At 52.3% G+C, this 11934-nt stretch overlaps 1 protein-coding gene across 2 annotated transcripts in view; it reads left to right on the forward strand.

The window, feature by feature from the left end:
- The window catches only part of ZBTB16 (zinc finger and BTB domain containing 16), a 196441-nt gene extending 189174 nt beyond the window's left edge, over positions 1-7267 (forward strand). For both annotated transcript variants that reach the window (XM_055273203.2, XM_055273204.2), the window contains exon 7: positions 764-7267. In XM_055273203.2, coding sequence (XP_055129178.1) covers positions 764-993 — 230 coding nt within the window. In that variant the 3' untranslated portion in view covers positions 994-7267. The remainder of the gene's footprint in view (positions 1-763) is intronic.
- Positions 7268-11934: the final 4667 nt, after the last annotated feature.

Here is an 11934-nt window from a genome sequence, read left to right on the forward strand (position 1 = left end):
GCCAACATGGTGAAACCGTCTCTACTAAAAATACAAAAATTAGCAAGGCATAGTGGTGGCACCTGTGATCCCAGCTACTTGGGAGGCTGAGGCAGGACAATCACTTGAACCCGGGAGGCAGAGGTTGCAGTGAGCTGAGATTGCACCACTGCATTCCAGCCTGGGCAACAGAGTGAGACTCCTTTCCAAAAAAAATCAAAAATAAAATAAAAAATAAAAAGAGCTTTAGCAGGATAGATGTCCCCAGGTGCAGCATATTTGAAGGACTGGGTTCCATCAATTCCGCCCCCCCTCCCCCGCCCCTGTTCCCCACCGTCTGTAGCCCTGAAAGGTCTCAATCCACCTGCTCTCTGGATGGAACTGTGGCTTCAAGAGCCATTCCTGAGGACTTTGGGGCCTTTCTCTTTCTAGACACCCATTTTCTTAATTAGAAAGGGAAAAGACTGTGGCCTTGGGAGAGTTAAGAATAGTAAGACAAGGAGCTGGGCAATCCAGTAGTCAACTAGCTACATGTAGCTATTTAAATTAGTTACAATGAAATAAAATTAGAAAACTGTAGAGCTCCAGTCGCACCAGCCTCATTCATAGCCAGGTGTGACTGGTGGCTGCCATCTCGGGTGGTGCCTTCATTGTCCCAGGAAGTTCTGTTGGAGCAAGCCCAGCTGGAGGAACCCAGCTTCCCTGGCACGCCTGAGGGTGACATGGTGCCCTCACCGCCCTCTGTCTGTCCTCACTTTCTCCTGCCCTGTCCCTCCGCCCTCAGGTGAGAAGCCCTTTGAGTGTAAGCTCTGCCACCAGCGCTCCCGGGACTACTCGGCCATGATTAAGCACCTGAGAACGCACAACGGCGCCTCGCCCTACCAGTGCACCATCTGCACAGAGTACTGCCCCAGCCTCTCCTCCATGCAGAAGCACATGAAGGGCCACAAGCCCGAGGAGATCCCACCCGACTGGAGGATAGAGAAGACGTACCTCTACCTGTGCTACGTGTGAAGGGAGGCCCGCGGCGGTGGAGCCGAGCGGGGAGCCAGGAAAGAAGAGTTGGAGCGAGATGAAGGAAGGACTATGACAAATAAAAAAGGAAAAGAAAAAAAAAAAAAAGAGAAGGAAAAGGAAACCTGGTAGCTTTTTGGCCTTGGATTCTCTCTGGGCTCCAGATGACCTGGATGCCAAGCCACTGCCCCTCCTCTGGGGGCCTCCACCCTCCTCTCCCGGCTGGAGGTTTGCCTGATTTTCTGGGATGGGGTGGGGTATTTTGTTCACTCAAATGGTGGCACATTTTTCTCCTCCCTTCACCCAGACCTTCCTTTATGTGTCCAGAAATGGAGGCTAGAAAGCAGGTGAGAGGTCCTCTGGTCACAGCCACACGGTCTGTGCCGGCCTTCCTCCACCAGAAGATGCAGGGAGGGAGGAGGGGAGCCAGAAGGGCGCTCCCCTGCTGATGGGGCTGGGCTGGGTCACTAGCTGCTCAAAATGGCAGCTCTAGTTTGCTGGCGGCTGACTGGGGAGGGGAAGGGCTCTGTTTCTCTTCCCACCACTCAGCCCACCTGCTGCTTTCCTCTGCTTTGCCGCATCTGGGTGTCCCCTGGTGGTCTCTGAGAGCCTCGGGACCCCTGCCCCTCCCCCAGCTCTTTGTTTCCAGCCTCCCCTTGACTCCTGTCCTCCAAGTCCCAGGGGAGTCCCAGCCCCTCAGGGACCTGGCGGTGTCTCCATCCTTCTCCGGTTCCCTAGTGGGACAGCTGCCTCTGACTTCAGGGCCCCTCCTACCCTCAGCTTTCTGAGAACACAAAACAAATCCAATACCCCACCCTAGTCCAGCCCCATCGTGAGCAAGATTCCTGCTGCGCTGCTTCCAAAATGGAAAAGCATCACAACTAAATACCTAATATCCTACCAAACAAACCACAGTCCCTACGTAGCCCTACTTCAGTCCCAGGAGAAGGAATTCATGAACGGGCTGAGGTTCCAAGGGTGGGTTGTGGATGTCTTTCTCTAGAGGGGCCCCACACCTGGAAAAAAGGACACCCAGTCTGTGGGGTGAGGGAAGCTGGGCAAGGGAGAAAGTTGTTGAGTCACACTGGGGACCCCAGATGTAGTGAGCTCAGCAAGAAAAGCCAGGTCCAGAGAGTGTCGCACAGAATTCCTGACTCACAGCGCCCCTCGGTCCACAGTGGAGAGGAGGAGGAGGAGGAGGAGCAGAAGGAGGAGGAGGAGCTGCAGGAGGAGGAGGAGCTGCAGGAGGAGGAGGAGCTGCAGGAGGAGGAGGAGCTGCAGGAGGAGGAGGAGTTGAAAGCGCTTTGGCCTTGTGTTATGTTTTGCTTCTTTTCTGTGTCCCCTGTTAGCACATTGTACTTGAATTACCTCAGTTTTTTGTGACCTCATGAGCTTTTTTAACCTCTGTATCTCTTTTTTGGTTGGGGCTTGGAGGAATGGGGAGGGTGTTCTTTTCAGTTTCTTGTGTAAATTAATAGTTGTTTTTATAGACTTCAGCTGGCCAAGACCCTCCCCGTGTCCCTGGAGACCAGCCTCCCAGCTGGCAGAAACTGTGCAGGAGGAGTTGATACTCAGGATCTGAATGTGAGGGCCGGGGAGGGCAAACAACGTGGGTGGGGAAGCGATGTTGCATTGGGGTCTCATGGTCCCCAAAGGGCACTAGGAAGTCACTGCTGGCTCCGCCGGTGCGTGAAGTCACCTGTGGCCACCATCCGTTCCGCCTAAAACACTCTGGAGAGAATCCCACCTTTCTTACAATTTGCTGGGCCATTGAGGTTTGAGGGCCCGTGTTTGGATCCTTGCAACTGTGTGGTCTCACCTCTGTGTGCATTCTCATTGCCAGAATTGGTCTATTTTCACGGCTGGTCTTTGGGGAGGGGGGCGGGATCCAGCCTTTGTTTTGTTGTGTTGGGGTGGGGGTGTTGGTTTTCTAAAAGCTACCTCTTATGTTTGTCCAGTTGTTCTTTTGTTCCTTTCCTGCCTCCCATTCTGCTGCTCTTCCTCCCTCTTTTCCCCAACCTCCCCCGACCCTCCTGAATTTTGGAAAGCACATTTGCAATATTCGTGTTTGCTTTGGGACGGACCCTCCGTTTCATCTCATGCTTTATGTGTAAGAGTTTTTTATTATTATTTTTTTTCTTTCCTTTCTCTCTCTGAGAAAGTTGTGGCTGCGTTTTGATCTTAGGTTTTACAAAGTGGTTTAGGGAAGCGGTTTTGGGGAGAAGGATCACGAGGAATGTAGGGAAGCCGGAGGGATGGGTGCTGCTGCGACGACCCCCCTGTCCCTCGGCCCCAGCCCTCCTGCCCTCCCCTTCAATCTCATCCACCAAATCTGAAGGCCTTAAAATTGTGTGTTGGGAGGATGTGAATTGGGAGGACGGTGTCACTAGACTGTTGATTAGGGATGGTAAAGTAGGGAGGATGCTATTTTGCAACTATAATAACGACTTAGTGCTTTGGAAAGGAAAAGAAGTTAAACTTGAAATACGTGACTAGAACAGTTGTCATGTTTATAATGTGAAAAGGGTGAAATCATTTGGGGGAGGGGCCGTCTGTAAGAAATCATTATGCACTATGGCTTCCTCCTCTGGTCTGGGAAGAAGCGGGGACTGGCTGGCCCTCAGGGGATCTGTAAATCCCAGAAAACAGTATTTTTAACAGCAAGATGTCATTCAACATTGGTGGGGAAGGAAGAGAAAAAATCAAACTATTCCATAGAACTAGCTGGCCCCCTCACTCCCTTGCCCTTCCCATTCAGCCTGGGCCCCTCCTCGCTCCATTCATAAAAGTTGAGAGGGTTGAGCTAATCTTTACAAATTGTAATATTTTTGTAGTGTCTGTTAGTTCCTGCGTTAGTTCTGCAGAACCTTGCCCTTTCCTTTTGTAATGTGAATAGGAAGACAAAAGACAAAAAAAGTCCACCACCACCAAAATATCCCTTTGTACATGTGTGTGCGTGTGCGCGTGTGCTTTGTGTGTGTGGTTGTGTGTTAAATCATGCAGTATTGTCGTAATCTGGTGTTGCAGCATTGGATGGTACTAAATCAGCACCTGGATGCCCCACCCAACCCCATGGGCCCTACAGACCCCAGTAGGGAGGTAGGGGGAGAGCTCAGGGGAGTGTGGTTTCTGAGGGCTACTGTCTGGGGACACCTCTGAACTTACTGTACCCTCCTCTCCCCATGAAGACACCTGAATAGAGTCTAACATGCCTCTTTTCCAACTTCCCACCCACAACAACAGAACAGTTCTAATGTTGCAAGTCCTAGTGGCCAGGGGGCAAGCTAAGAGGCTGTCTGGAGGCTTTATATGTGTCTGGAGTTAAGGGGAGAGGAGGAGGGTAGAGGGGGGTCTTTCCCCAGGTGGGATCTGAATATCTGTCCTCCCCTCTTCTTCATGTCACCTGACTCCTTCGGCCCCCTGGCTGCCTTTAGCTGTGGTACTGCTGACAACCCTGCTTGCTACTGCCTTATCCAGCACAGTGAAAAACTTCTCCAGCCTGGCAAGGCCACGTTGGTTAATAGTCCCTTTCCCATGTCCAGCTCCTACAAGTATGTCCCTTAATGCATTTGGTGACATTTACACCTCACTCATGTGCTCTTTCCCTATTCACTCCTTCACTCATTCAAAGCATTAAAATCCTATGTATATATAGGATAGACAAATATATAGATATATAGATATATATATATAGCAAGAGATTGATATAAAATAGTAAATATCATTGCTGCTTTGGGCTGCTTTGGAGGAGGAGGCCATGAATATGGGGAAGGCAGATCTGGGGTGCAGGGGTGGGTAGGGAGGCTGGGGGACCCAGTGATTCAGTACAATCCAAGGGATGCAACGCGGGCTTGTTTAATCTTTGTGCCTGAACAGTTTTTCCATGTTGAGAAAAAAAAAGAAAAAAAAAACTGCTGCAATTTTTCACAAGTGTATGGTACCTTTCTGGATGCTATTGGTACAACTGCTGTGGATGGAAGAGGGCCATTGAGCTTACCTCCCTACAGGGGAGAGAGCAGAGGTGGGGCAGCCTTTCGACTCTGTCCATGAGGGGTGGCAGGGTCGGGGTAGTTTTTGGGCCTGTTTCCTGGCAAGCCAAGCTAGGGTGAAAACTGGGGGCGCACCAGGATGTGAGACAGAAGATGAGACTCTGTTCATTCACTTTTCCTAGGCCCATCTTGTGGTCATCTTTCCCCCTCCCATCTTACCTCCTCCTTCCTGGAGCCTCTGCTGGCTTGGCTGTAATGGTGGCACTTACCTGGATATTTCAGTGGGAGGGTGAAAAGCGAGACTCACCCTATGCGGTGGGACGGATGGGGAGAGGAAAAAGGCAGAGAGATGGCCAGGAGAGGGGCGCAGGACAAACCAGAGAGGTTGGGTCAGGGGAAAAGGGTGGGGAGAAAGAGGGGTGCAGGCCCTGCAGGCCAGTTAGCCAGCAGCTGCGGCCTCCCCGGGCCCTTGGCATCCCACTTCGCAGACAGGGTACCAGCCTCCTGGTGTGTATCATAGGATTTGTTCACATAGTGTTATGCATGATCTTCGTAAGGTTAAGAAGCCGTGGTGGTGCACCATGACATCCGACCCGTATATATAAAGATAAATATATATATATATATGTATGTAAATTATAGCACTGAGGGCCCTGCTGCCCTGCTGGACCAAGCAAAACTAAGCCTTTTGGTTTGGGTATTATGTTTTGTTTTGTTATTTGTTTGTTTTTGTGGCTTGTCTTATGTCGTGACAGCACAAGTGCCAGTCGGATTGCTCTGTATTACAGAATAGTGTTTTTATTTCATCAATGTTCTAGTTAATGTCTACCTCAGCACCTCCTCTTAGCCTAATTTTAGGAGGTTGCCCAATTTTGTTTCTTCAATTTTACTGGTTACTTTTTTGTACAAATCAATCTCTTTCTCTCTTTCTCTCCTCCCCACCTCTCACCCTTGCCCTCTCCATCTCCCCCTCTCGCCCTCCCCTCCTCCCTCTGGCTCCCCGTCTCATTTCTGTCGGCTCCATTCTCTCTCCCTCTCTCCTGCCTCCTGCTGCCCCCTGCCCAGCCCACTTCCCCGAGTTGTGCTTGCGGCTCCTTATCTGTTCTAGTTCCGAAGCAGTTTCACTCGAAGTTGTGCAGTCCTGGTTGCAGCTTTCCGCATCTGCCTTCGTTTCGTGTAGATTGACGCGTTTCTTTGTAATTTCAGTGTCTCTGACAAGATTTAAAAAAAAAAAAAAAAAAAAGGAAAAAAAAGAAAAAATGAATTTACTGCTGCAGGTTTTTTTCTCTCTCCATGTGTCACTAAGTGAAGTTTGTGCCTTCTATAGCAAAGAGAATATTTTTTACATCCTACTAACAGTAGATTTTTTTGTAGTGAACATTTTTTGTATTTTTATTTATAAGTCTCATAAGAAAAATAGCAATGTTCAGTTGTATACCTTGAATCTGCAGTTAGAAGAGAATAAAGTTAATTCAGTTGTCTCTCGCTTGAAGCGTCCCACCTTTTTATTGAAGTACTTGGTTTTATTTTTGTTTTTTGTTTTTGTTTTTTTTTTGCCTTTTCTTGTGTGGGGAACATGGTAGAGGAATTAAGATTTCTGTGTGGGGACTGGGAAAAAGAAAGCTCTGTATTACACATATTTAGACTTATCTATGTGTCACTTTTATGCCACGTTTACAAGGGACATACGCACTGAATAACATTTTCCTAATACTTTTTAGTTAAAAAAATGTTAAATACGTTAATATGGTATGATCCTTGGTACAATGTGCTAGTTAGGCACTTGTTCACTTATTCAGCAAGACCACCGTGTACCAGTTACTGTTGTCGGCACTGGGAATTACAGCAAGGGACAAAACAGACAAACCCTGGCCGCCCTGGGGCTACCATGCTAGCGGGCCGCTGAGTCGGAATCTGTGGCTGTGTTAGGATAACTTGCTCAGGACTGCACGGCTGGTGAGCAGCAGTCAGAACTCCATCCACCTCTCCTGACACCAGGCCAGGTTCCTTTATTCCAGAGCTCCCAAAGCTGGGGTCCCACGTCTTCTTTAGTCTTTAGAGAGACATTTTCAACTGACTCCTTAGCAGCTAAGCAAGCTTCAGAAATTTCTCAACAAGAAGCTTCCACACAATCAAAGGTCCCTGCCTGCATCTGTGGCAGCCAAGAGCTGTTAAGAAAGGAGATTGGAAGCAGGTGGCCTTGTGCAGGGGAGGGGATGGGTGGGAGGCAGCCGTGCAAGCTCTGCATTGTCATGGACAGAATAAAGGATTTCCACAACACTCAATGGGTATGATTCCCTCCCTGTCTCATCTCCTTGTGTCTGGGCCAAGCCCTCTTCTCTGGCCCTCTCCCCATTCCTCTTATCGGGGATGGAAGCATCGCCCTGTCTTTAGCTGTAAAACCAAAGCCACCCAATCCTAGACATGGTGCTTCAGCACGTCTGCCTGAGGCCGTCCTCACTGCCTGTCTCTGACCAAAATAACCCCTCTCCTCATCAAGACCCAGGGGACACAGCCATGATTGTCATGCTGGGTCACTCCGGTGTGGTAAACCCACGCCAAGCATCAGGCCTGGCCTCCGGCATCACCAGAACTCGCGGGGAGCCATCACCCCATGCGCCACCGCCACCCACCTGGGGAGCCAAACAAGGCCTGGCCTGCCAGGGGTGGCACTGGGAGGGTTACCATTCAGCCCTGTTCTCCTGGGCCCAAGGCCCGGGTTTGTCTGACCCTGGGGTTGCTGAGCAGAAACCACCTGGAGCTACCCCTACTGCCGGACGATCTTCCCAGGGGGAGGAACAGGTGCAGCCTGGGGGCCTCCAGCCCCTAGAAGTTGCTTCTCTGTCTTTGCTTTCTCCTCTCCCTCTTTGCCGTCTGCTGTGCTTTCTTCATCCCTCCTGCCCCTCATCTTTTTCCTCTCTCCCAATCTTTTTTCTCTCCTTTCCACTCCTCCCCTCTCTTCCTCATCTGTTGTCTTTTCTCCTTTCTTTTTGCTTTCGTTTCTCTGTCCCACCTTATTTTCCCTCTCCATATATTTCTCATCTGGGAAACCAGTCCTTAACCAAAATTCTGTGTTTTGATTTTGAGCGGTTGCCTCCATTCCCCCAAGACATCCTGATCCTGGCTTTTCTTGGGCCCCTGCCTATTTCCTCACCCCCACACTCTGCTCCAAGTCCCTGACACACACACACACACACACACACAAACACACACACACGCCTCCTCGCCCCTCCCCCAGCTCCCCTCCCCTCCCTCAGGCCTCAGCTTTCTCTTGACAGATGGGAGGGCAGTGAGCACTCCCTCTTTAAAACAACATTTAATCGCCGTTTTCTGTTCTTGGACATCAAAGCTGGGGCTTAGGCGCTGTGCTGGGGTCGCGATGGCGCGGGCGCTGGGGGAGAGGAGGTGAGTGAATAGGGGCTGGGCTGAATGGGCTTTGTGTGACCGCCAGCTCTGCCAGCTTTACATGCTCTTTGACCCAGATATGATCTCATGGAGAGAAAGGGGCCCTGGCCAGGCCAGCCTGAGAATGCTCCCTCCGTGGCCTGACTCAACCCCTCTCCTCCCTGCCCGGGGCAGGCGGCCCCACTGCCGCCCCCTGCCAGCCCTGGCTGCTGGCCGCTGCTGCCCTCTGCCCCAGCCCTGGCAATTGTGGGCAGCGTCCTCCAGAACACACTCGCCAGGAGGGCACATTGCTGGGGTCAGAAGAGGGGACAGGCACCGAGGCAGGGGCTGGGAAGATGCCGCCGCGGGGCTGCAGGGCGTTCTCCAGGGACCTTAAGCGGGAACTCCCCGCATGCCCTGTAGTCTTGGCTGGGTTCAAGGAGGCACTTGAGTCATGTTGGCCTTAGCAGCTCTCCTCCCAGTGGCTCTGAGGAACTCCTCTCTTGACCAAGGTGGAGAGCTGAGGCCCGGTGCCAGCAGAGGTTTTCTGAAGACTCAGGCAAGTTGCAGCCCGTGAGAAGAGGCATCAGGGAAGCCAAGGCCAAGGCCGCCTCCCTCCACTCAGCACGGCCAGGCCTTCCCATGTGGGAGCCCCTCACACCCCTGGCACCAGGAAGGGAGGGGACTGGGGATCTGAAGGTGACTGGCCTCCATGCCCTGCCTCAGCCCAGAGCCTCTCTCACTTCCATCCTCTGCTTTGCTTGCTGCCCAGAGTGATTTTCCAAAAATGCAAATAGCATCATGTCGCTCCCTGGTTGAGAGTCCCCGGTGACTCCTCAGTACTCTAAGGATGGAATTCAAACTCCTTAACAAAGTTCCAAGACACCCTCAGTGACAGAGCCCCTGCTCAGCACCCAACTTCGTCTGAAGATCACTCTTCAGCCCCTCAGCCAACCCCTACTCTGCTCCAGCCAATGGGACCACGGGTGTTCTGGGCCACACCGAGCTGCATTCCCCCGTGGGCCTGTGCGTGTGCTGTTTCCTCTTCTGAGAGCTACACAAACACACACACCCCTTCTGTCTGGCTCTCTCAACTTCTCCTTATTCACTTTTCAGCTCAAACCTTCTCTCAGGAAGCCTTCCCTGGACCCCTGAAGCTGAATTAGGCGTAGAGTCTCTATAGTACCATTTAGTCACCTGTTTCCTTAACTGTCACCATTACCAGACTGTCAGTTCCTTGAGGTCAGGAATTGTGTGTTGTCTATCTTTGTGTTCCCAGAGCTTCATGCTGCCTGGCACGTGACAGGCACTCGGTAAATCTTTGTTGTATAAAAAGACGAAAGAAAGAGAGGGAGAAGGAGGGAAACAGAGAGGTAATTAGCACTCCAGGGCTCATGTTGCAGTTGTCAGAAGCACGTGAAAGCAGGGAAGGAGAAACATCACATGCCCACTCGGGCACCTCCCCAGGACACGTGTACACACACAGCAGAGGCCCGGTGGGGCGCTCCTGCATCCCCACACCTGTGCTCATGTCGATTCATAGACCACCTGACCTGTGTCTGCCACATGCCAGAGGAAGGAGCAGGAGGCAACAGGGCAGTGGCGCTTCATAGTTGGGAGCTGCCTGGGTGTTGCTGGGCAGGATGTGGGGCAGGAGAGGGGCTGGGGGGTTGCATATGTAGACACCTGGTCCTCGGCCCATGGGGGCAGGTCCATCCCCCAGCTCTCTGTGTGGTTTCAGCCCAGCCCCTCCGCCATCCCCACTTCCACTCATGGGCTGGCAGGAGGGCAGGCTCCTCTCCAGGCTGCGTTTTCTGCACCCGGGGGTGCCTCAGTGAAAGTGAACTCGCTCATTTAAACCTGACTCTGCCGCCCTGCAGCCTCCTGCAGCGCTAATTACCCTGTAGTTCTAAACTGATTGCTGTACACTAAGCTTAAGCCCTCCTTTATTTATTTACTGACTACATTAATAGCAAAGCCACGCTGCGTTCAGCCGCTCCCAACTGTACACCGGCTGGCTGCACCCGTTCCCTCATGTCTTCCCAGGGAGGCGGGGTGCAGAGATGCAGCCTGGCACAAGGCCCCCTTACTCACCACCCTGACTGAGTCTCCAGGGCCAGAGAACATGAGAAATCATTGACTTCATCCATACCTACTCCGGGACCCAACGGGGCTCCTCTTATTCTGACTCTGTGACAGAGTGGGAGCACACCACATAACGGCTCACCAAACACAGGGGTCTGCTATTCACAGCACGCTCAGAATGCTGCCGTTCAACCTTCACCTGTGGGATGAGGTGCTGAGCGCTGGCCTCATTTTACAGATGGGTAAACTGAGGCTGTGACTCCATAGCTGGTAGGCGGTATCTCAGGCATGCTGTCCATCGAGGAGATGGCCGCCCCACTTGTCCCCACCCAGCCAGGTTTGGCAATTTCTGTTGTGTGTTCCCATAATTTCTACCCCTTGCCACGAGAAGGGAAACATTTCCCTGTGTGAAACTGAAACTGCTTTTTTGCCCTCAGCTTTTCTGCCTCATTCACCTGCTTGTCCATAATTTGCTGGCAACTTTGGGAATAGAGCCTTTCCTTCATTCTCAGCCTTTACCAAGCAGGTCTAAGTCAGACCTTTGACGCCAATCCCCATTTCCCGCCAGCACTCACACACCCAGGGCTGTCTGGGGAGAGGAGGCCTGCTCCGTGCTCCCATGTGGTCAAGCCCCACCGGTTCTCCCATTCTGCGGTACGGAAGTGCCCATAAACACTGTCCTTGCCTGCATCTCTGAGTGCCCTCAAATCCCCTGAGGCGGAGCTGGGCTCTGGCCTTGGGGCACAGCAGCTCTCTGAAGCCCAGATGGGCCCCATCAGGTGCAGCATATGGACCCACGGAACCAAGCATCCAGGCTCTACTCTGATGCCAAATAGCTTGGTGGCTACCGTGCGGTGCACCCCAGAGGAAGAGGGGCAGCTGAGATTTGGCAGAATCTGGGATTCAGTCGAGGGGACCTGGGTTTGAGGCCAGCTCTGCTGTGCACCGCGTGACCTTCGCTGCATCTCAAAGGCTCCCGAAGGCCCCACTTCTTCAACCATAAGACTGGGGTCAGCAAATTACCTAGCCCACCCATCCTCAGGACGGTTGTGAAGCCGACTAGGGTAACGACGTGACTCAGCTTTCTAAACACCACGATGCTATAAACGTGAGTTATCAATGGGGACAGGCTCTGGCTGGTCTGGAAGGGGAGCTGGGGTCCTGGACATTTATTTCCGGAACAGGAGCCCACGGAGCCGGGACCCAGGAGCCTGGGGTTCTGGAGTGAGCGAGGCTGCTGCCGGCATCTCCGGGACTCTGTCTCCACCTAGTGGGCACTGACTGCAGGTGCTGCTGCTAAGGCCGCCTGGAAAGCGACTGGGGTTGCACATCCCCTTAAAAGCTGCCTTGGGGCCGGGCGCGGTGGCTCACGCCTGTAATCCCAGCACTTTGGGAGGCTGAGGCAGGCGGATCACGAGGTCAGGAGATCGAGACCATCCTGGCTAACACAGTGAAACCCCCTCTCTACTAAAAATACAAAAAA

The sequence above is a fragment of the Symphalangus syndactylus genome, chromosome 3 (genome assembly GCF_028878055.3).
Source record: "Symphalangus syndactylus isolate Jambi chromosome 3, NHGRI_mSymSyn1-v2.1_pri, whole genome shotgun sequence".
Taxonomy (NCBI): domain Eukaryota; kingdom Metazoa; phylum Chordata; class Mammalia; order Primates; family Hylobatidae; genus Symphalangus; species Symphalangus syndactylus.